This window comes from Cyanistes caeruleus, chromosome 16 (genome assembly GCF_971803275.1).
Source record: "Cyanistes caeruleus chromosome 16, bCyaCae1.hap1.1, whole genome shotgun sequence".
In the NCBI taxonomy this organism is placed as follows: domain Eukaryota; kingdom Metazoa; phylum Chordata; class Aves; order Passeriformes; family Paridae; genus Cyanistes; species Cyanistes caeruleus.
The window spans coordinates 12,095,999-12,120,574 of record NC_141716.1 but is presented as its reverse complement, the minus strand read 5'-3'; the positions used below and the strand labels follow the sequence as shown (position 1 = coordinate 12,120,574).

At 48.9% G+C, this 24,576-nt stretch overlaps 1 protein-coding gene across 1 annotated transcript; it reads right to left on the bottom strand.

Annotated features, from left to right (window-relative positions):
* Positions 1 to 4,983: 4,983 nt before the first annotated feature.
* On the bottom strand, positions 4,984 to 22,744 carry LOC111938337 (uncharacterized). Its single transcript, XM_086852784.1, has 6 exons — positions 21,335 to 22,744; positions 18,689 to 20,880; positions 11,207 to 11,291; positions 7,391 to 7,505; positions 6,999 to 7,041; positions 4,984 to 6,132 (listed from the first exon to the last, which is right to left on the bottom strand). Exons 2-6 carry the CDS (start codon positions 18,715 to 18,717, stop codon positions 6,072 to 6,074), a joined length of 333 nt encoding a protein of 110 aa, XP_086708910.1. The 5' UTR covers positions 18,718 to 20,880; positions 21,335 to 22,744; the 3' UTR covers positions 4,984 to 6,071.
* Between the last annotated feature and the right edge of the window lie 1,832 nt (positions 22,745 to 24,576).

The following is a 24,576-nucleotide window of genomic DNA, read 5'->3' as shown; positions in this document are numbered from 1 at the left end:
GGCAGATGTCGACATCAGGGCTGGCTTTGGTTTCCAGTGCTTCTCAGTAGGCCTTGCTGCACCATTTTTGTGGGTGAAACAAGTCTGACACAGGGATCCTGGAAAAGGACTCCAAGGTTGCTTTACAAAGTCTGGAAAGCCTGTCTTAACTTTTCACTGTCACAGCTGCTGGTGAAACACTAATATATTTGTAATTCAGAAGAGAATAACTCCAAATAAGCACTGCAGCCTCTCAGAAGCCCTCATCTGTGCTAGATTACGTCAAGGGCTCTTGAATTAAACAAATCTGAAGTTTCTAGGCCAAGCCATTTCTGAGCTATGACATGAAAAAGCATTAGGAGATGCTTCAAACACTCTGAATTACACTTATTTTCCCTAAGACCCATGTCTCAGAAATGGATTGTCTGATACGCCTCAGGTTTTGCCAAAAACATTCCTCCCCTGGCTTTCCACCACATCTGCACAGTCTGAGGATCTGTCCAGCTTTTTGTAGGGCTCCAGCAGCAGGGCCAAACCCAGACATTGGGCAGCTCATTTTGACAGGGAGAACAGGGAAAGCCAATCTTTATGTAATCCCTTTGCAGCCCCCCTGCACTGAGCCAGCAGCTTCTCATGCCCTGATTGCCCTGCCAGCTTTTCCCACAGCATTTTGATAGTTATCACTTTGTCATCTTGATAAACATCCCAGGTTTAGGTTGGATGTCAGGGCAAGGTTCTTCCCCAGAGGTGCTGGCACTGCCCAGGCTCCCCAGGGAATGGGCACGGCCCCGAGGCTGCCAGAGCTCCAGGAGCGTTTGGACAGCGCTGCCAGGGATGCCCAGGGTGGGGTTGTTGGGGGGTCTGGGCAGGGCTGGGATTGGACTCAGTGATCCTTGTGGGTCCCTCTCAGCTTAGGATATTCCATGATTCTATGAAATAATAACTGTATGCACCAAAGTTTTTTGCCTTTCAACCTGCACCCCTCAGACTAAACAGAGGTTAAAAGAATTCCATGAAGAGATAGGGAAGAGTGCATGGACTCAACCTTGCCCACAGGAAGACATCACATCATCCAGACTGGCAGGTAATAGAGAATTTTTCTTTACACACACAGGTATAAAGAAATATACCTTCCTTCAGTCTGCAATGAGTGAAGCCAAGGATGGGGTACAGATTCAAGCCAGGGCTGCACCCGGTGGATGGAGAGAAGAATTCACTCTGTGTCTCTAAGATCTCCCCACCTCTGCCAGACCCAGGCAGAACTGGGCAAACTGCTTGTGCAAAACTTGTCTGATAGCACTCATCCCTCTTGCTGGAAAAAATAGAGGTGAAGTGATGGCAGGCACTTGGGCAGCAGAAGCTGCTCCCTATCCTTCCTGGTTGCAGCAGGATTTGAGGTTACTCAGCATTTACTAAAGCAGGTACCGGTGTTATAAAGGAGAGGATGTTGCTGCTCAGATGCCTGGAGGAGAATCCTCACCCTCATTTCTGATGAGCTCCTGCCAGGGAGCATTTAGGGAGTTAGGTGAAAGCAGAGACATCAGTATATTATCCATGTTCCCTTGCATTTATATCTTTTCCATTAGTGAACTGCTGGAAGAGACCCAAAATCTGATGCCACAGAGGAAAACAGTGACAAACAGAGAAAAAGTCTTACTGGGTTGATCCATCTCAGCACAAGGAAGGGCACACTCCAGATTTATCCCTCGTGCTGGGTGTGCTCCATGCCTTAACACCAACTGTGATGGAGCTAGACTGATTCCTTGAAAAACTCAGCTGTTGGAGGCTGAGAAAGAGGAGGAATGAGGAATGATGCTCCAAAAGAGTTGTTTCTCTGCTTATGATTTTCAGCTCCTGTCTAATCCAGAATATGTAGGAGATAGATAAGAAAGCAGGTGCTTAAAGAGGACCTTGAAGAGTCTCCCATGGCTGAGGGAGAGCAGCTCAATCCCTTGGGAGGTGTCTGTGGACTTCTGCACTCTTTGGGCTGGAGCAGGAAGGGAGGATGGAGGGTCCCCTGCAGTGGCCCTGGGATCATTTCTGGGTGGTCCTTCCAGAGAGCTCCTGGTGCCCACCTGTGAGTGGTCTCCAGGCTGGGACAGGTGCCCAGAGCCCTGGGGACACCAGCAGCTCCCTCAGAAGATTGTGCCGAGGTGGGGCCAAGGGAAGCCTGAAACGAGGAGGGGAGAAGTTGTAACTAAATTTGAAACATGCTTTTATGGACAAGGTCTCTCGGTGTAGTCCTGCAGCTTCACCCGGACTCGCTGCAGGCAAATCCATTGCCAAGGACTGTGTGGAAAAGGTTTTGGGGTCTGTGTGGGAGATGGGTTTTGCTGAGTATTCATTTGCACTAGAGGGGCCTGCAGAGCCCAGTGCCCGTGACCCAAGGCAATGCCCTGCGAGCACCAGCAGCATCTCCCTCCTGCCCTGCAGCAAGATGAACCAGCCTTGGGAGCCTTTCATGGCACTTGCCTACATTTCATCCACGTCCCTGCAGACCCTGGAGCCCCCCAGCCTCCTCTGTAGCTGCACAGCTCCTCCCCAAGCCTTGGAGTGCTGAAGGAAATCTGGGCTGGTGTCCCTTAGCACCTCCTGGGCCAAGAGTGTGTCCAGGAGGAGGAAGTGGAGCCAAAGGAGACAATGAAGAAGAGGTGCTGGGCAGAAATGGTGGCCAGAGAGACCAAGGGAAGGCTGAGATGCCCCAGCACAACCCCCTGTGCTTGGCTCAGGGTGACAATCCAGTGCCAAGCTCTGGCAGGGGCCACACGGTTGGATGCCATGGTTATTTAACTGAACTTCAGCCTGGCTATTTATGGACAGGAATCATATCCAGGATCCAGGCTCCTCAAGGGTTTGAGTGCTCTTTGGGAATCTTCCAGGAAATGTCAGAAAATTCTGATTAGGCAAAATCAAGGTTTTATTCACGGGAGCCTACCGGGCGGTTCAGCTGCGGCACGTGAGGAATCTCTGATGGAAAGCAGAGACAGGCAGAGGCAGGGCAGGAGCTGCCTGCACAAGAGGAGCTCTTCCAGGCCAGGGAGCACTCCAGCTTGGGAGCAGGGATCCTTTTTACCCCCTGGGAACAGCTTCCACTGGATTCCATTGATGTTCAACCCCATCCCTGAGAGCAGCTGTCCATAAAGGCTCCATCAGGGAGGTGTGTTTGAGGATCACACCATTGGAGAACTTCTCCAGCTCCCACTGGACCAGCTGCAGGAAGCAAGGAGAAGAAAATGAAATATGAGAACAAACTAATAAATCCAGCTTGCTGTGAATGTTAGGGAAAAGCTGCAGCTTGAGGAGGTGGTGCAAAATTCTCCTCTACAGCAGCCCTGAGGATTCAGAAATTAGGAGTTCTATCTCCCCAAACTGGGTCTCTGCCTTACAAAAACAATCCATGAGTATTTATCTGTATCTCAGTGTGAATAAAGGATGGGAAGGGGCTTTAAGTTTTCTTTCTGAATTTTGAGGATCATATTTGAAACCTTTGCTCTGCAATGCTGAGGTTTATTTTTTAATTGGTGGCTGACACTGCTGGGCAGGGCCCAGCTCCAGGAACCACAGCTTCCAAAGGATTCTTGTGATGAAAAAAACCAGCAACACCAGTGGAGATTGTCAGCATTCACAGAACCAAAGAAGGATTTAATTTGAGAGACAGCTTTCAAATGAACTGAGAGTCAGGTGTATAAATAGGGTGCCTGTGAAAAACCTTGTGGAAGGGAAGGATTTACTTTCTTCTTTGCCTGTTAAATACTTCCCTCAAATTCATCTGTCCCAAAATTAGGCAGGTGAGTGGTAGGAGCTTGGCTGGGATCTCAGTCCAGGCTGGACACCCAGGCCTGCTGAGGTACCTGCACCATCTGTAGAGAGGAGGAGCTGTCAGGGGCAATATCTCCTGCACGTGGGATCTTCCACCATCAGGGAATCCTCGGCACCTATTCTACACTAGCATCTCATCCTACAGTAAAGTTTGATGTAGGATGATCAGAGCCTGACATCTTTGCAGGCTGAGGTCTCTCCTGGAAACTGCCTCTCTGGATCTGCTCTCATTTCAGCTTCAGCTGGGTCCAGCAAGGGAAAAGAGGCCAACAGGGAATGCAGTCTGCAGCCTGCACTAGATGGGTGCCAAATCTCACAAACAAGCTCAGCCTCAAGCTTAAAATGCAACATTCAGGGAGGCAGATATGAAACTGGGATTTATTGCCTATATGGTCACTTAATCCCAGAGTGGTTTGGCTTGGAAGGGTCCTTAAAACTCATCCCATTCCACCCCCTGCCATGGCAGGGACACCTTCCACTGTCCCAGGTTGCTCCAAGTCCTGTCCAGCCTGGCCTTGGGCACGGCCAGGGATGGGGCAGCCACAGCTTCTTTGGGCACCCTGTGCCTGAGTTTTACCACTCTCACTGTAAAAAAATCCCTTCCTTATATCCAGCTCAAATTGACCCTCTTTTAGTTTAAAACCACTGCCCCTTGTCCTACTTCAACAGCCCCTGCCAAAAAGTTTGTCCCCATCTTCCTTATAGAACCCCCACAAGTACTTCATCCTTTAATCCTGCTGAAATGAAGTGGGAACGCCCCTCTGCAAAATCAGACCCTGAAAAGAATATTTTGCCACCAATTTTAGCAGGGCAGGGCGTCCTGAAGGGCAGCCTCCCACCAGAGGCAGAACCCCAGGCTGCCAGAGCCCTGCCCCACAGCCATGTGAGCTGCTCTACCCCCTGCTCCTCCCCAGGTACAGATAATTACCTTCCCCTAATTGCCATCTCCTGGTCATTAGCTATGTGAGCTGTTTACCCCAAAACACGAAGGCAGGGTAGGAGTGCTTCATCCTAGGAGAGGGTTAATCTCCCGCTGGATGCAGGATGCCCTCATGGGAATGGAATGTGTAGTGTTGGTAAGTGGTTGTGCCCCAGAAGCCTTTGAGAGCCCACTGACTACTGCATGCTAACGATTGGTATTATTAAAGAACAATTGATGGCCTGTAACCAAACAACAGAAACTAATTACTGGAAAACTTTTATTGTCCTTTAATTACTGGGCCTCTTTGTCAATTAGCAGAAGAGAGAGGGAGAGGGAAGAGAGAGAGAGAGAGACTCGTTTTATAGCAACAATAAATTTTCCAAAACTACAGTCATCAGTAGCTGCAGAAGCGAGTCTATTAACACACAATATTAAGGCCTGATATTTACTCTGGCTGCTAAATGTAGGTGCTTCTCTCCTGAAAAAGTGCAGAGCTCTAGGAATACTAATCAGGGGGTTCTTGCTCTGGCTCTGCTGCTGCTTGGCATGACAGCTCTCACTTCCCAAGGAATTTTACCCCTTGACCAAAGGGTTTTTTCTCCAAGGCTCCTCCAGCAAACTGGCCCTGTGCCCACCACAGAGCATGGAAACTCGGGGAGACTGAGGGTGGGAGGGAGACAGGGCTGGGCACTCCAGGGACAAGGATCCAGGCAGGGCCAGCTCCTGCTTGTCCCTGCAATGTTCTGTGGGTGCAGGTGCGTGTGGGACCCACCACCCCATCAGGGTTTGGCTGCATGGACCCATCTGTATGTTCTGCTCCTTGGTCCTGGCTCACCAGCACTATCCAAAAATAGTTTATTCAACTTTTTTTTTTCAATCTTTTCTCATCCACTGCCAAATAAATTATTTCTGGGCATATTGTCACAAGTAGTTAACCTTTTCTGAGGAGCTCTGAACTACAGTTACCCCCTGAAATGAATCACCATCTCTTTTCTGTCATTTGGCAAAGACTGCTCACCAATATAATCCTTTCCTAGTCGATTTTCTCTGATAAACTCGTTGGTGCCTCAGCCAAAGGAAGTGGTTTGGGGACCACCACTCCCCCCGTAGCATGTGAATCACCAGGGAACCGGTCCCCACGTGGGGCTGGGCTTTGCATCCCAAATGGTTTTTCCAGGATCCTTCTGCCACTGCGGAGATGTGAGAGCAGAGAGAGCCACCAGGCCCATCAGCACTTTTCTCAGGGATGAGATGCTTCGTGAGACACAGTCATTGCCAGATTCCTAAAAGCTTCAGCTGTACTGACTTTCATTTGGGATGGGCTTTCATTTGGGATGGACCTTCCTTCCCCTCAACCAGGGCATCTGGATGTCTTTGAGTATTCAGGAGCTTCACGAGGTTTTATGTCATCTCTGTGGGCAGGGGCAGGGACAGAGCTTATTGGAAGGAGTTAAATCCCTCCCCAGAGTACCTGCTTTTAAAAGTACCTTATGAAAGAGCAAAGTTCCAACCTTTTTATCAGAAAACAAATATAATTTCCATTGCCGTCGGCAAACACCGGAGACGCCAGATTTTCCCTAATGTTGGCCGTGCCCACCCTGGCAGCCCCTGCTCCGTGTGCTCAGCACACTGAATCAGGGGATTCATGGCTGAGGTGGGATAAACGCTGGGGAAGTAGCTTAGAAATTTGTCACAGCCTGTCCTTACTTTATGTTGCTTGAATAGGCTCGGGGTTTGTGCTATCAGAGGGAATCCGGAGTAGCTCCTGCAGGTGACCTTAATAGCGACAGTAATCTGTGCTCGTTTGACACATCTATCCCTGTGTGATGATGCAGAGGAATAGCTAATCCTATAAAAAGCAAGCCAAGCTACATGGGATTTCTGGAGTTTACCCACAGGGTATTTTTATTCCATTTATCTCCCACATTTCCCTCCTTTCCCAGCCCGAGCACAGGAGAACGGCACACCTCTGTCCTCACAGGTGGTTTACAAACAAGGTGTACCTGGGGCTGCACACCCAGAGATCCTTTGGAGGCAGGAAGGGGCCATAAACTCCTGGATGAGGCCTTGGCAGGGGTCCCCAGGCCGTTATTGCGGAGCAGGGCAGGATGTGGGATCAAAGCAGCACCTGCTGCAGAGCCATCGAGTAACAGAGCCCCAGCACCACCCACGGGGACAGGTGGCTTTCCCTTCCCCCACCTTTACCCCTTCTTCTCTTCCTTCTCTATGCACTTTTTATTTTTTTCCCCCTTATTATTTTTCCTTTTCTGCTACTCACACCACTCCTTTTCTCTTCCTGCTTTGCAACTTCTTTCTTCTCTCTGAAAAATAAAGGTGAAGAATCTCCCTTTGTCCTAATTTCCTGGTAGGACTGATTTCAAAGCTCCTGAGAATTTCTCTCTCTGTGTTACACATGCACCTGGTACTGGCAGGGAGATGCACTGCAGAGTCAGTGACCTTAAACAAGTGGGGAAGTCCTTACAGCAGTGTGTATTCTTAGGAAATTGTACAAATAATGGTATCTAAAGTCAGGTTTCTGCCAGGATAGATGTTTCAGTGGAAAAACTGTTGTAATAGATTCTTGAAACCTGGGAGGAAAAGCAAGAAAAAACACATATGGAGAGAGCTAGGGTTATACAGTCACTGAAATTGTGTTTTGCCTTCACCCACCTCGTAGCCTTTTGTTCTCTGACTCCTCCTTCAAGGCCTGGGACTTGTCAGTGCTCAGAGAAAGGGTCTCTGTTGGGGAAAAATCCTCATTGCTCTGGGCAGATGCTGAAGCAGCCTGACAGAAAGAGCTGTAATGGTAAAGGAGCCCCAAAGGCCGAGGCATCCCATCCCCAGGGCCATGGCTGCCTGCCTTAGAGAGCTGTCTGCAGGTCCTGGTGCTGCCAGGGGAGTTCCTGAACTAATCTGGGCTTGTTTTGTCCTCTCAGGTTTGCTACTCCTGCCTTTCATCCAGCCTTTCCCAGGAATGCCTGTCAGAGCCCTGTCTCCAGAAGCAGCAGAGGGGGAAGATGAGGCACGGAGGTGCAGCTTGTCCCACAGCACATTGGGGGATCCCATTCCAGTCCTTTCATCGCTGGGAATGTGGCACTGCCCATCTCAGCGCCTGAAGGTTCCATTTTCGACTCATGCTCCCACCACATACTCATCCCAGCCACGTGGCCGTGCCTCATGCAGGAGTTACTGCTAGAAACAAGGATTCAGGAGAGCTGGCACCTGCTTTCCCACATTTCCTGAGGAAAGGGATGTGAGCCAGGCTCAGTTCCCTGGCAGGGGACTGTAACCCTTGCTTGTACGTCCCAGCTGGTGGGTCTGTGGGAGCAAACCTCTGCTTGTCTCCTGAAGCACAGCTGAGAGCCTGACCTGTGGTTTGAGCACAGGAAGAGACACAAAGAGGCTCAAAGCTCAGTTCTGAAACACCGTGGTTGGGTGGTGTTTGTTTTTAGTGCCCCTAAAACACGGAGAAGTGACTGCCAGGAGAGGGATGGACACTGGAGAGACCATCCCTGCTAGGCAACAAGCAATTCCAAAAACCAATCACCTCCCTCTGAGGCTCTTCCTGAGGGGTTTCTAGCAATTCTGGCATTGAGCACCAGTATCAATCACATCCCCTGTCCTGGCACCTCTGCTGGCAGCAGAGCTCAGCACCAGAGGTGAGATCCGCACCTTCCCTGTCACACATCCCCTGCTCTCACAGCAGGGACGTGTGAACTTCACAGCTCTCTCTGACCCACTTCAACACACGTGGTTTTCTCAGAGAGCAGGAGGAGTGATTTCCTCCCACAGAGCTGCCCTGGCTCTCCCTGGCAAAGGACAAGGCTGCCTTGGGGGTCCGTGTTCCCCTCTGGAAGTGGTTGGAAGGGGGGCAGAGCTGCGGGGAGGCGTGTGAGACACGCACGGGAAGCAAAGGGGCACCTGCTCCACTCTGGGGCTGTTGTCAGGATGCTCCCCCCTCTTTTGACATTTTAGAAACCCCATCTCTAAATGGGACACGTGATGGAGAGATATTTGGGTTTCGCTTCTGAAACCCAGAGATTTTTGTGCTTCGTCGTGACTTTTCACTGCAAATGAGAACAGGTCCCAAACCCAGACTCAAAAACCAGAAGGAAAATAAGAAGGATTTCCAATTAAAAGTGAAAACCTCATGACAGTTTGGCTGGTTTCATGGTTTGGGAACCTCAGAAGTTTTTAACATTTGGGGTTGGCAATACTTTTAAATTACAGGGAATAACTTGCCTTTTTATAGAGTCTTTCATCTGGAGGATCCCAGCCGGCTCCACCAGCTAAACCCACAGCTATCATCACAGTGACCAGGCCACTTGGAAGGTGAGGCTGGCAGAGCCAGCCAGAGGTTCCCAAAAAACCTTTACAAAGGGAATGGGACCTTCTTCAACCCCACTTGACCAGGATTTGGCTTTCAGAATCATTGCAAATTGCAAAATGCCAGCACAGGTCCCAGCACCAGGGACACTCGGGTGACACCAGGGACTTTGCAGCATGGGTCTGTCCTCCTTCCTGCTCCCTCAATAGTTGGTTCCAAACCAATCCTTTGCTGTTTTGCCTGGATGAAAAGGATATTCCATGTTTCCTCAGGCAGACAGCAGACTTCTAGCAGCAGACTTGATTTTTAGGCAAATCTGTCCCGTGTTGTCACTGAGTCAGAGTGGGAAAGCTGGGAGATGCTTCATATGCAGAGATACGGATGGGAGATAATTTTCAACACAAACAAACACATTATTTTGTTATTATGCAATAATGAACATGATTTACTGGTTCTATTTATATAAAATTAAATCATTAACTAATGAGACTACAATTTAATCTTAATTTTCACTGACGTTTTTAACTACAGGAAATTGCCAGAAACACACAAAATTCATCCTTTGCCATGGTTATATGATTCAGAGCCTGGGTGGCTCCCCCATGCCAACCTGAGGTCAGTAGTTCCATGACACATTCTTTCTACCACATCCAAGGACATAAGAAATCTCTCCAGAAAGTGGGAAGGCACAGATGCTCACCACTTCTCCCAAGAAAATGATTGGTGGTTTCAGGCCAGCCACCAAAGGATTCTTGAAAGAAATTAATCAAACCTAGGCAAGGAAGAGGCACCCAGTGCCAGCTCCCAGCACTGAAGAGCCCTGGTCCAGGGTCTGGAGCTTTTTAGCTGCTGCTGATATTAATCCATCCAGCAGCAAGGTTCCTCATTTGAACCAGGCTGGTTTGCTCCTGGAATCCCATATAGAACACCGTGGTACAATAGACCTGCAGCATATAATTATCATGCTGTATCTGCTTTCATATCATGGGTATTTTTAGATGTGTCAGTTTGAAATCTAGGATTTAGTGCACAGAGCCTAATGGATTGTTCTTTCTTCCCCCCTCTTCTAATGTCAACTCTCAATATGCATGAAGCAGACATAAAAGCACTTTTGTGCAGGTGCTGTGAATCTCTTAGCACAGATGACAAGGGGAGATGGTTTTCTAGATTCATTGAGCTTCACAGGAGACAGGACTCGATGATCCAGCCTGAGCTCCTGCATGAGACAGCTCAGGTTTCCCCCACAGCCCCTCCAAGATCCCAGCAGCTCTGCACATCCCAGGAAAGGCACAACGGGTCTCCCTCCTCCAGGGGCAGCTTGATCCTCCCATGTTTGGCCACACTCAGGGCCCAGAAAGGAGAAGAGGGGGAAGTCACTCCAATTCTGTGCAGCCCTTCAAGAGCTCAGTTCTGCCCAGCTCAAATTTGGCAGCATCACAGAGGGAGCCAGAGCAGCCAGGTCCAGGCTCCTCCGTGAGGGCACCTGAAATCCTCCACCTGCCTGAGGCTGGATTTGGCCTCAGAGGATGAAATGCTGATTTACTCCAGCCTACAGACACTTACTCCTGTCTGGAAGGCAAAATGTTGGCTTGGACTTGGCTCAGGGCCAGGTGGGTCCATACCTGCTCCCACCCAAGGCCCTCCCCAGAAATGGGTGACCCAAAGGCCTCCTCAGCCCTCAGAGGCTCCATGGAGAGCTGCAGTAGGGGGACAGGTTGGGGACAGGTTGGGGACCAGCCCTCCCTGTAGCTGTGGGCTGTCGTGGTGGGATGCATGGAGGAGAAGGAGCTGAGGTGGCGTCTGATCAAGTGACCCCAACGGAAAAAAGGAAAAAGGAAAAAATGGAGCATATTGTCCTCTAACTTTTAATTTATCCAACTGGCATTGCTATAGCATAGTTCTGGAGATGCTCTACCCCACCAGGTACTGAACTCTGGGGGATTTTTCAGAAGAAATCCCTCGTTTTGGCAACTGACCCTCTAATAGCCCAGGTGTCTGAATCACATGGAGGCCACTGGTTGTATTTCACACCCATGCATCTGGCCCCTGGCCACGGCTCCAGAGAGACCTACAGAGGTCTGGAAGCACAGACACCTGCTCACTGGGCTCACAGAGGTGTCCAAACCCCATTAAGATGTTGTGCAGTCAGGTTAACACACCTTTCCTCTCAGCAGAGCTCCCCTGTGCCCAGCACAGGCTCCACAAACACAGCCCCAGAGCAGGTTCATCCCATGGCATGGCTCACTGCAAGGCAACAGGCAACAAAACCAGATCAATTCGCCCTGACCCAACATTGCCACCTGGTTATTTTGCTGCTGGTTTATTGTTTCTCAGTACAAACTTCAAGTAAGAATCACAGAGGTTTTTTTTAATCTGTGTTTTTTTTTAATCTAACTCAATATCAGCACAGCATCAGAGTAAATAAAGGGGCAGCTCTGACTGCAATTGTAGTACCTGGCACACTGGCAATTTTTGATTGTGTGAATGATTCTCTGTGATTGTAGGAGAGTCATAACTGAGACAAAAAGAAAATCCTTCTGCTTATTTAAGCTGTCACTACCATGGAACAGAAGCCCTTGTGGAAACCAGTAATTCATGGGAGCAGATTTTCAAAGTCCCCCTACTCAGGCGTTTCAGCCCAAGGTAAACAACTCAGTTCTGGTAGTTAACCCCACCCTGTTTGAGGTTGAAGTGAAGCATTTTGTTCCAGTATGTGGTATTTACTTAATAGCTGTTATCAAGTTATTAAGAGATCCTCCTTGCACCGCCCACAGCTGTGTGCTGGATGTGTCACCATGGGTCCCACAGCAGAGCCAGCCCTGCAGAGAGGAGTCACTGAGCAAACAAATAAAGAACAAGTCAAAGATAAGGGGGAGATGGGGGAGGACAAAAATGTCTATTTTCATGAAGGCATCAAATTGTGAGGAAATAAATTAATAGAATTGTAGAATCACAGAGTGGTTTGGGTTGGAAAGGACCTTAAATGCCATGGGCAGGGACACCCGGGTTGCTCCAAGCCCTGTCCAACCTGGCCTTGGACACTTCTGGGGATCCAGGGGCAGCCACAGCTGCTCTGGGCACCCTGTGCCAGGGCCTCCCCACCCTCCCAGGGAAGTAAAATCCATCTGGAGCAGATTTAGTGTGCTGGACCAGCAGACAGCACTGAAGTAGATTTGACACTTCCCAGCTTTGAGCCAAAGAGCACTTGGGTGACATTGTGCTCCAGCACACCAGGAAAAAGCTTATCTGGAGGGTCCTGGAGCTTAGGCAAGTGCAGACAGTCCCATGAGGTCCTGCTGTGGTGTCCCCCATGGTGGCAGGCAGGGACATCTCTGGGACATTGCCCAGGGCAGCGGGTCTGGCAGGACCACATTGTTCAGCTGCTGTGGGGGAGGGCAGGCAGGTCCCAAACCCACCCCTCTGCCCATGGGCTATGGCCCCAGCCCTGCCCCTCACCCCTTACAGCCCTCCAGGCTCCTGCTGGGGCTCCCAGGAGCAGAGATGTACCACCAGCTGTACCACGTCGTGGGTGATGCCAAGTGCATTCTTTAGGGGAGATAACAATAGCACTTGGTCTATTTTTAATTCAGTTCCTTGACAGAACATTTAGCCATTCCTGTTAGGGAAGGATTTTGTAATGGGTTCCTATCATGTCAATTTGGAAAGAGTTCCAGCCTCCCACTACTGAGAAGTGTAAAACTATTGGCAACATATGGCATCCCCGTGGAGCTATTTAATTGTACAAAGGGCTGCCAAAAGATAAAAAGGGACGCAGGAAAAAATAAAAAAAACAACCAACACAACTACTACAGCTCTGTTCTTCCCCTTTCAGCATCTAACAGCAAAACAGCTTGCTACATTTCCTAAATCCCCTCTCAAACAAAGCTGGGATGCTCCTTCCGTGCTTAATAAGCTGGAGGCTCTCATGGTGTAACCAGGGATTTGATTCCAACCCAAGTTTCCAGTGGCTGAATTTTGATACCAGTTGGTCCCAGAGTGGGACCCTGCCCCACAGCCCCAGCTGGAGGGCTCAGCCTTGGGGATGGGGGGTCTGTGGGGCAGCAGAGCCATGGGCAAGGTGGGAGAGTGTGTGGAGCCTGAAGGGGGCAGCTGAGGGTGCCCCTGATGTTTGATGATCTCAAACTAGACCCCAAGGGCAACCTCCAGGGGCTGCTTCTCAGGGCCTGTGGAGATGTTTTTTTGTTAAACTCTCTGTCATACAAACAGGAGAACACATCTCAAGGGTCCCAAGGAGCTACACCAACTTTATGGTAGTTTTTAGGAGAGTTTGAAGGGTTTTTGTCAGAGCAGCTGTCAAAAATCAGCTTCTGAATGTCTGACTGGCCTTCAGGCTCTGCCTCACTGGGTGTGGGCATGGCCTTGTTTCACCCCTACAGCCCATGTTGGGCAAAAATGATTCTGGTTTGAGGATCTCTGTCCAAGAATGCCACCAACATCATCCCTGGGCACGTGGTACCTTCAGCAGCACATCCCTGCTCCATACCCAGGCATGGGTACAGCACCTTCCTGGGTGAAGGCAAAGTAGAGCACGCAACAGAACTCGCTTGATCTGCTTTTTCGGCTCACTCCCCAGAAGAAGCCTCCACACCCTGGGGACACTCTGAAGGTGTCAGGGTCCTCACATCCACAACTGGTCCCTGGTCTGGGGAAATGCCTCTTCTTCCCCATGGAAACTTTGTGAACAGAAAGAACAAACCACCCTTGTGAGGGACATGAGGGGACTTGAGGCCAAAACAGCCCCCAGTGAAACAGGCAGCAAGAGAGCTTGTCATGTCAGAGACTGGAAGGCTGCAAGAAATTTGAAATGCCAGTGAAGGGAAGGAAAGGCATGAAATCTCCAAGGAATCTCCATTATTCATCTTGAACTGTACAAACCCCACACAGCTGTGGCATGTTTGTGGGTAGAAAGGCCAAAGCTCCATCAGGGTTTTGTAAGGGGACACAAGAGGGGGTTAACTGAAAGAATAAGGAGGGAAAAAATAAAACAAAACAACACCCAAGGCAGGGAAGGTGTCAGCCAAGATGTCTTCAGATTCTTGAGAGAGAAGAGGTGGAACAGACACCAAAAATATCCAGTCTGTCACTAAAACCGCCCCTGTGCTGCAAACCTGGAGAGACACAGACTGCACAGCTCTGTGGGAGGATCTCCAGGTTTCATCCTCACTACACAGGAAGACTGGATCACCTGGATCCTCCTGGATGGGAAAAGAAGGCGTTCAAATGGATTTTTAGCAAATCTTCTGACCCCATTTCTCCAAGCCAGTTTTGACTTTGACATCTTGCAGGTGTCAGACTAAGGCTGTGATGAGTCCTCATCTCCATCCCTGCCAAGAGCAGCCTGCTGCTGCCCTGAGGCTCTCTGGGGACAGAGCAGCTGTGACCATTCTTGTCCTCCCCTCCACTGCTGGTCCTCACTGGAGTGACTGGAAAACCCCACGTCTCACACCCATGGAAGATCTAAACAGATCTTTTGCCTGCTTTCTGCTTTTCAGCCAGCATTTCTTGAAAATAAAGGAAGGAATAGCCTGACAGAGATATAAATATCTTGACTGAGATGTAAGATCTAAATCCCAGAGTCTTTCCTATCCTAGCCTAAGTCACTGAGGTGGTTTGGAAAAGTTCTCCTGCACAGACATGAGGTTTGCCCTCTGTGGGAGGAAGAAGCCTGAGTGCATTACTCCACTAAGGGCTGCTCAGCTCCCCACTGGATGCATTATTTATGGCAGGACCTGCAGTAAATTAGAGAGTGATGAGTTCTCAGATGGAGCCTTGAGTTGGCACTAATGCAGCCTGCGGAAAATCCCACACAAAGGGGTGCCACAGGCTCCACCAACAGCGCCCACAAAACTTCCCTGTGCTCCTAACATCATTCTCTGGTAGCTTCTGCATGAATTGGAGCAGAAGCTGGTGTTGTCAAGGCCAATCCAGTCTTTATTAGTGCATGATGGATTTCATCAGAAAAAGCTTGTATTGCGTGGCAAATAATTGCATCTGGGAGGTGTGATAGGGAAAAATCGCTGCCTAAAATCACATTTTTGGTTAATCAGAGGAATAACAAATGCTGAATGAACTCACTTTCTTTTCTTAAGTTGGGCTGGACCTCATTAGTAAAGGAATTATTTCACTGTGAAGGAAGTTAACAGTTCAAACAAAGACTAGAACTCTTTTCTCAACCAAATGCATTTCAAGAACTGATTTCTGCTCCCTTTTGCAGCAGAGCTGACTCGTTGTTCCAAAGACAGAGATTTATGATGTCCTGGCAGCTTTGTGCCATGGGCTGGGCTCAGCCTTTGGGAAATCCACAGAGGGATCTGCAGGATGGATCTGGCAGGAGGCAGCAGCAGGGGACCCTGAGGACCATCAGCAGTGCTGGGGTTGGACTGGACCCCCAGATCCTCAGTGAGGGTCCCCCATATGGAAAATCAAGAGCTGGGGAATCTCTGGGCACCAGAGATGGCAAGTTCATGTGTTTCTCTATTGATATGATCCTCCCCTACCCCTTTCTGCTGCTCCCACAGTCTCCCCTTCTCCCTGAGCTGCCTGTTCCCATCCATCCCTGTCCCACACCCTCTGCAATTCACTCTTCCCTTGGTGTCACCCCCAGCTCTGCTCCCCTGGCTCTGTGTGACACGAGGAGACTCCTGCCCCTCCTGGAACATCTAAAAATCATTGGGGACAGCAGAATCCTGAGGGAACATGGGACTGGGATGGACATGAGGTGCTAGATTAGCTCAAGGAAAAGCCAGAGCTGGGTCCAGGTTTGTGTGGCCCTGAACTCAGGGGTATCATGCTTTCTTCTTTTTAAAAAGAGTGGTTTCTAAAATGGTTTCATCTCAGTATAAACTGGGAAAGTCTTTGACATGTCAACACTTTTCCCTGGCATGAGAAATGCTTTCCACTGGACACTAAGAATGAGTGGACCCTGCTGTCTCTCCCAGCATTAATATTTCAGTGAAATAATGAATCCAAATAAAACCAAACCAAATCAAACCAACCAACCAAAAAAAAAAAACCACAAAACAAAAAAAAACAAAAAACCAACAACCAAGATGAGAAACATCTCTCAAACAAAAGAGAAGATGAGGATGGCTGGTGTAGGATGCCCCATTTTGCTGCAGAATATCTTTGTGTGGAACAAGACTCTCCAGGCTCTCTTCTCTGACACTGGTCCCCTTAAAACTTACTTAAAACTGCTTTTTCTTTCTTTGGTTGGGCTATTTAGAGCCCATCCAGAGATACTGCACTTGCAGGCACCTGAGGAATCTTCAGCTAGAAGAAATGCAGAAAACAAACCTCAGCTTTTGGCAGAAGGATTTTTTTTTGGTCAAATCTAAATTGCAATATCAGTAACCTAAGCTCTTTTAAATAATACTCCAACCACAGGAACCACGTGTGGAGGGGAAAAGGTTGCTGATTTCTCAGAAAAGTTTCTTGTTTTGATTTTTATTTTAATGTTGCCCTAAGATTTTGCTGTTGGGTGAGGGGGGGAACAAGTTTGTTCTTATTGTTACAAAATAAGAACAGAAGAAGGGAATCTGTCTGCTTTTTCTTCAGCTACCCAGTGATGTTAAAAATAGAGTATAGAGTATTCCTGGGGGAGAGGGGCCGTGGTCACCTGCAGACCCTGGGAACAGAGGTTCTTCCATCAAATTTATGGCAAATGTTCCTGACACTGGAGAAGAGAAAGTTACAGGGACACTTTAGACCTTTCAGAGCCTCATAGGGCTCCAGGAGAGCTGGAGAGGGACCTGGGACAAGGGTCTGGAGTGACAGGACAAGAGGGAATGGCTTCCCACTGCCAGAGGGCAGGGATGGATGGGATAGTGGGAATAAATTCTTTACTCAGAGAGTGCTGAGGCCCTGGCACAGGGTGCCCAGAGCAGCTGTGGCTGCCCCTGGATCCCTGGAAGTGTCCCAGGCCAGGCTGGATGGGGCTTGGAGCAGCCTGGGACAGTGGGAGGTGTCCCTGCCACGGCAGGGGTGGGATGAGAACGTGAAAGGGATAGAGGAAGAGATGAATCAAAAAACTCCCTCAGAGTGCAGAGCCTGCAAGACTAAAAGGAGGCTTGCCAAAACTCAAGCTGAGTTACAAATCACAAATATATTTTAATTTAAAAAAAAACAACTTAAGTAACACAGCCAAATCAAGAAAGCAAGATGGATGAAATAAAAAAACAAAAGCAGTTGCAGAAAAAAAAATTCTTAAATGAGTACTTTGCTTAAATTTTTAGTAAAGAGGCTGCTGCAGGACACAAGGGCAGAGTGACAATCAGTAATGGGCATGAGACTTATAAAAATGGAAATTTCAGCATCCAAGGTGAAAGCAAAACTGAAAGAGCTTTAATGCACTGAAGCCAGGGGGAACAAATAATCCAACCCAGACTCCTAAAAGAACTGGCACATGAAATCATGAGTCCACTCTCCAGGATTTTTAATACGTAAGTCGAGCAGAGAAAATGACAAGCCCAGTTCTCCTGTTTTAAAAAAGAAATAAATGATCCAGGCAACTAGAGACATCAATGGGATGCAAGGCTCAGAATAAATTTGCAAGGAAAGAATAATTAAAGACCCGAAGGTAAATGGAAAATCGGATCAAATATAACAAATAAAACACTTGGATGATCCTGATGAGGGAAGTAATAGAAGCAGAATGAAATGAAATAGTACAAAGTGCAGAGCTGTGAGTAATAACACAACTTCTGCTTGGAGCTTGGGCCTCATCACTTGGAAATGACAGAGCAGGAGAGAAAGCTGTTTCCTCTCATCTGTGGCAGGGGATGGTGCAGCTCTGGGAAAGGCTTATCCCAGGCAATGTTTTCCCAGTAGGAATGGGAGAGTGTGAGTAGTGCATCCCTGCCCAGGGGTGGCCAGGAACTCTGCACACCTCTCCCCCCTCAAGGGGGGACAAGGATGGGAAGGGACAAGGAAAGGCTCTGGAAGGGGTTGAGTTTATCTGCCTGGAGAGAGGGAGGAACAAACAATGACCAAAAGAGACCTGTGTGCAATGAGAGAAGGGGGAAAAAACAGAGGAAGAAGAAAACTACTTAAGCTAAAGGACTGTCTTGGAACAAGAACAAATGTAGCATGCGGGCCATGAAAGCATTTGGGAAGTTATGAGAGGATTTTTAATAGAAGAGCAGGAATGATCTGGGAAAGTCTTCTGAAGATGAGGGGAAGGAGGAAACTAAACCTTGGCTTGGATAAGAGATGGAGACATTCCTGGTGGGCTGTGGGGTGTGGGTGCTCGAGGTCTTTTCTCATCCTCTGCTTGGGAAGGGGGATGTGAAAGAAGGGGATGGGCAGGAGGTGAAAGATGTGGCTCAGCATTCCTGCAGCACAGTCAGACTTGCCTTGTTGCTTCTCCTGGAGGAGCAGCAATGATGGTCACCACTCACGTGCCCCTGGTATCTCTGAATGTTCAACCTTTCACATGATTCTCTTAGGAAAATCAACGGGTTTGTGGGAACTTTATTATTCCTTTGCCACTGAAGTAATGTTTTGGGTGTTAGTGTTGATATTTGCACAGACAAAATAAAACTGAGAGAAAGTGGGGAAAATTAGAGCTGCCAGTAGATTATCATCTGGGAGAGGCAAGAAAGCCAAATCTGGGCAATATTTACCTGGAAGGGGCAGAGCTGGTAAAGTCCATTCTAACCTCCACAAGGATCTGCTTTCACTCCAGGTATTGGTGCTTGGCTGTGGCGTTTCTAGAAGGCAGCTGATGCTGCAGCAGAAGAGATTCCCCATCACATCTTGGATAAAATGTTAGTTCTTTGCAGAAGGGCTGTGCTTTGAGACTGGACATCAACCCATGAGCTTTCTCTGTGTGAATATTGACTCGGCTTTCTGCCATGTGCATGGCTCAGAGTCGGCTCCATTGACAAAGAGCTTAAATCCTCATGGTGCCGAGCTGTGTCCAGCAATGCAGGCTGGGCACAACATCTCTGCAGGGCCCCTGGCAGCTCCTGGTGTTGAGAGGGTTAATTGTGCAGGGAGGAGTTGGGAGACAGGTGCAGCTCTCACTTGTCCTTGCCTTGCTCTGGCTGTCTGGTGCTCTTCCCACTCCAAACAAACCTCTGAGATGGGCAGGGCTGGCTGCTGCTGGAGCAGGAGGCAGAGCAGAGCCTGGATTTTTAAATATCACTGGAATCACTGATCAGCTGAGGTGGGGACACCATAGCTGGACAGGCAGGATGAACCCCCTGGAGTGCTCCCATGGGCTGAAGGCACAGCCACATTCCATCTGTTAGCTGTTGGCCTGTGAAATCAGAAAGTGCTGTTCTCCATCGTGACTGGAGCCACTATTTAAATTCACTTGGATCACAGAGTAATTTTTCCACTCTGTTAAAGGTTCCTTTCGCAAGTGCCACTCCATGTCTCTTGATTTGATTTCCTTGTACCTTTTTTAATCCATTTTTAATAGGTTTCCAGATTTTTAATAGCTTTAGAGATTTCTTTTCTCTTCATGTCTATGTTGTTGATTGTAAGACTGGCTTTTGGATGTCTCCTTTCTTTGATTCCTCGCTTGCCTGGGTCGTCTTTGCACTTATCCTTTAAACATATTCGCAATGTACTTGGTTTACTTCATTGAGCATTTTTGAAAGCATTGCTTTTGCTTTTCCTCTCAACTCTGTTATCTGAATACATCTTAGGTAATTAATCAGCTCCCATTGATCTGAACATAAATTTCCAGATTTTTCAGACATTCATTACATGTGCTGAATAGAAGTGAGAGTGGCTGGATGAGAGAATTCATACCTGACAAACAGCCCATCCAGATCTGAGCTGTTCCTTCTCCTTGTGCTCCTCTCATTGAGTAGCTCAGGGCGGGGGGGAGTGATGTTTTTCAGACAGCTGTGAGTGAGAAGCAAAAGCTCAGAATATAAATTCACTCTCTTGAGGGCTCTTCTTTCCAGTTCCTCTGGATCAGCAGCCATTTCTGAATTTGATATAACCTGGATTAGCTGGTCCTGAGAGCTGCTGTTTCATTCCTGAGCCCACCTTCTGTTTAATACATCTGGGTTCCAAAGCACAGCGTGGCCATGGGAAGCTGGGCTGGGTGATCTGAGCTCCTCTTCCCCTGCTTGCTGTGAGCACCAGTTACCTCCTCTCAGAAACCCAGCTTGGGGCTCTTCATCTGTGCCCCAAGGACTGAGGACAAGTAGTAAAAGACAACTTTAGGTCCAAATTAAAGGATATAGGTGGAGAGGTAGGAAATGATGCTGTAGCTTTGTCTCCACGTGTCCAGTGTCACGGGGGAGGAGGTTGCCAAAGAAGAGAACCATGGATCTGATTCACTGTGAGATGGTAGCAGTGCAGCCACACAGCAAAGCCACGGGGCATTAACAGGAGGGGCTCAATGACCACCTGTGTAATCTCAGAGGGTCCTGGAGTGGGTTTTTCATTGAGTTATATCAAGCTGCATAACATTATCCTCCTTGCATTGTGTCCTCCTTGCCACTATATTCAGTACTCCTGGAAGTGCAGGATTTCCTCAGAACTGGATTAAAAAGCAGCCCCAGCCCTCACATGGCTGAACCAGCTGCTGCCACCTTTGCCCCAAGCACAATCACCCATCCCAATGACACTGAATTCAGAAAAGCCACTCCTCTGTCACTGGAACTTCACAGAGCAGCTCCCAAGTAGTGAAGGCTTGTTAGGGGAACATTTCCTGCATATTTAAAGAGCTCTGAGCCCTATATGCACGTACCTCATTGGGCTTCACTGCCAAAAGTGCAATTAATGGGTTTTGTGCTGCAGTGCGGGGCAGGAATAGCACTGCCTCCCTCTTTGTGCTTTGTGTGGTCTCCTGCTGCAAAGAAGGAGGAAAGTATTGGTAAGCAGAATGAAAAAAAAGTATGAATTGCACATCTCAGTGAGTGGCCATGAATGATGAACTCCATGGGTAGGGCATGGATCAGATAAACTCGTCCTGCAACAACTCATCCTCATCTCCCTGGCAAATCACTGGTGGAAGGTGTTTGTAATGCAAAGAACTCAATTTAATCAAATCCTCCCTCTATGTGGATATATTTATATGGTCACTCATTAGTTTATCCCCACACTCTGGTTTCAGCTGGGAGATTTTCAGAGTAAGCTACAAGCCAGCTTGAAAGAAGGCTGTTGAAACTACATCTGAATTAAAACCTAATTACTTCTGCTAGGAAAACACAGTTCTGGGTCAAAGAGAGCAGAGCAGTCCAGGATGGCCAGCACCATGTTTCAGAAGGATAATTTTTTCAATGCCTGGTTATTATTAACTGTACCTCTTATTCATCCTGCCTCTTGATTCTTTTTCCCAAAGCATGGAATTTGCTCATGCAGTACAACTGTCTATCAGAAATCACTGTTGCAAACTGATTTCCAGTTGTCAGGCCCAAAGATATTTTTATTTTAGTCAAATATTCTGTTCCACTAATTCAGTCAGCTCACCCACAAGTTTAACAACTGCTCTGAAGAATGTGCATGTGAATATGATTTGCTGGTATTCCTGCTTTTTGAGATGGGCTGTGCCTGGTGTGTGCATGAGAATGATTTAATATTTAAAGGGACTGAAGAGGATTTGGAGAATCTTCATAGCTGAGGAAGTTTGTGAAAAATCTCCTTTCCGGTTCAAAATGGATTAGAAATATGGATTCTGTTTATTGCTGCAGACTCAGTTTTCCCAGTGTTCAAGGCAGTCTAGGGAAAATTTTTATTTCATCATGCAGTATGGATCTAATCATACAAGGTCTCAAATAAGCAGGAAAAAGCCACTGAAAATAGCAGGATGGCTCCTGTGCATGGCAATAACATGGTTGTACTGGAATTGGGGTGCAGAGACCGGACTGTTCAACACAAAAAATCAAATCACAGCTATGAGCTGGGGGATCAGGACCTAAAGGCAGCTTGTGCCCATCTCCAGCCCAGCCTCACACGAAGGAGCAGCTCCTGCCCTCTGCAGAGCGTCTGCTGTGTGTGCCCAGAGAGCTCTGTCCCTCTGTCAGGGCTGTGACACACAGCCCCACCACTGTGACTGCATCTTGGACATCCCTCTGTGTCCAGCACAGGAAAAGACATCTCTGCTGCTGCCTGTGTCCCCCTGGGGTCAGCACCCCTGGCTACGCTGGGGCCCTGGAGGGCCACTGCTTTTGCTGTGCTTTAAGGGATGTGATCCTGCCCTGTGTCCAGCCCTGGAGGCACCTCTGGGTGCTGTGTCCTGCCCTGGAGGCACCTCTGGGTGCTGTGTCCAGCCCTGGAGGCACCTCTGGGTGCTGTGTCCTGCCCTGGAGGCACCTCTGGGTGCTGTGTCCAGCCCTGGCTCCTCAGCACAGCAGGGACAGGAGCTCCTGGAGCTGAGGAAGGGCCTGGAGCATCTCAGTGCCCAGGAAAGGCTGAGGGAGCTGGGGCTGCTCAGCCTGGAGAGGAGCCCCAGCTGAGAGGGACCCTCAGCCCTGGATGTCCCTGGGTGTTCCTGTGGGTCCCTGTCTGTCCCTGGATGTCCCTGGGTGTTCCTGTGGGTCCCTGGCTGTCCCTGGGTGTCCCTGTCCATCCTTGTCCATCCCTGCCCATCCCTGTCTGTCCCTGTCTGTCCCTGTCTGTCCCTGTCCATCCCTGCCCATCCCTGTCCATCCCTGTCCATCCCTGCCCATCCCTGGGCACACGGAAGGGCAGAGCAGGCCCAGGCTCTGCCCCAAGCCCAGGCTCTGCCCCAGGCCCAGGCTCTGCCCCAGGCCCAGGCTCTGCCCCAAGCCCAGGCTCTGTTCCAGGCCCAGGCTCTGCCCCAAGCCCAGGCTCTGCCCCAGGCCCAGGCTCTGCCCCAGGCCCAGGCTCTGCTCCAGGCCCAGGCTCTGCTCCAGGCCCAGGCTCTGCCCCAGGCCCAGGCTCTGCCCCAGGCCCAGGCTCTGCCCCAGGCCCAGGCTATGCCCCAGGCCCAGGCTCTGCCCCAGGCCCAGGCTCTGTTCCAGGCCCAGGCTCTGCCCCAGGCCCAGCAATGGCACCAGAGCCACAGGCAGGGGCTGAGCCCAGCAATTCCCCCTGCACAGGAGCAGAACTACTGCCCTGGGCAGAGCCCATAGAGGCTGTGGGGTCTCCTCCTGGGGATAATCCAGAGCCATCTGGGCTCAATCCTGTGCCCTGGGCTCTGGGATGGCCCTGCCTGAGCAGGGAGGTGGCACCAGATGACCCCACTGTGGTCCCTTCCAGCCTGACCCATTCTGGGATTCTGTGCTGAAGGTGGAAGGAGTTGAGCATCCCTCTCCACCACGCTGGGGTCCCCTTGTCCATCCCTCAGGAACTCCCTTTTCCTCTGGCTCATGCAGGCTCCTATTCCCTGGTCTCCATGTCCTCTAATCAGCTTAGCAAAAGCCCTCCACTGCATATGGTCGGATTGCAATTTTTGAATACTTGTAGCATGGGCAAATCAAACCCAATTTCCTGCAATACAAAGCCCTGCACTGCTCCCCAATGAGGGCTATTTTCCTGCCAAATTGCATCTTTCAAACCACAGCCAATTCAGCTGTAAAGCTGCCAAGAAAAAAAGGTCAGAAAGACTTAAAAAAAAAAAATTCCTCTTAACTGTATTCAAAAGCAGATCTCCTAATTCTGCACAAACTTTCCAAACAAGGGAGAAATCACTGTGGGATAGGTGCTGATTATGGGCAATTTCAGCCCAAAGGACAACATTTTGCAAGCTTATTAATAGGACCTGAAAATAGCAATTTCTAATGTGGCCAGTGCTGGAAACACTTTCCCTCTACCCTGGTTCCTATGAAGACCTACTCCAGAGAAGCCAGTGGAATTATGCAGATTTGGGGCCTTCCTTAATGGAGTTATCACTGCTGCTTGTACAATATTTTATATACATCAGTTTTACTTGAAGGATTTGACCATGAGTATTTGCTTAGGCACAAACTTTATGAGATAAAAATGCAATAAATGGGAAGATGGGAAAACCATCTCTCCTTTCCTCTACAGGAGAAAAAGACTGGACTGTGAGATGATTGGAACAAACAATAAAATATGTAGAAAGAGCAGAGTAATGGAAGATTTTAAGTGCCCAGGCAGGGAGTAGAGGACATTAGGGAGAAAATGCTAGCTGGAAGCTTGTTTATGGAATTGGCATAAGATTGGATTTTAACTTGGTGCATGGAGCAGCTGAAGAGAGCTGCATGACGTGTGCTAAGTGCTGCACTACGTGGAAGGTGTTTGAAGACAAGATGTACTCCAAGGAAAATGCTCTGCCAAACATCCATGTCCACCGTGGTAGGCTTAGGAAATGGGAAGACTTTGAAGCAGGAAGCTTGGAGAAGTTTCTGAGCTGACAGGTGCTCAAACAGTTGAGTTCAGGGTTGGATGAAATCGTATGTAAAGTTTTATAATCCAAATCACCCAACACCTGTGAACACACAAATCAAACACATCTCATGGGTGTGGAGGCAACCCCAGGGCAATCAGGGGTCAGGGCAGGTGAGGGAAGAGCCTCTTCTCCTACAGAAAATGTGAAGTTTATTGTTGGCTGAGGTGAGGG

Excerpts from the sequence above, each read along its gene's own strand:
- LOC111938337 (XM_086852784.1), bottom strand. The coding sequence starts at position 18,717 with ATGGACTTTACCAGCTCTGCCCCTTCCAG. Across the intron at positions 7,042-7,390 it reads AGAGAACAAAAGGCTACGAG|AGAGAAGAAAGAAGTTGCAA; the intron begins GTGGGTGAAGGC and ends TTTATTTTTCAG. Across the intron at positions 6,133-6,998 it reads AGGAAGAGAAAAGGAGTGGT|AGATGACATAAAACCTCGTG; the intron begins GTGAGTAGCAGA and ends CCCTGCCCACAG.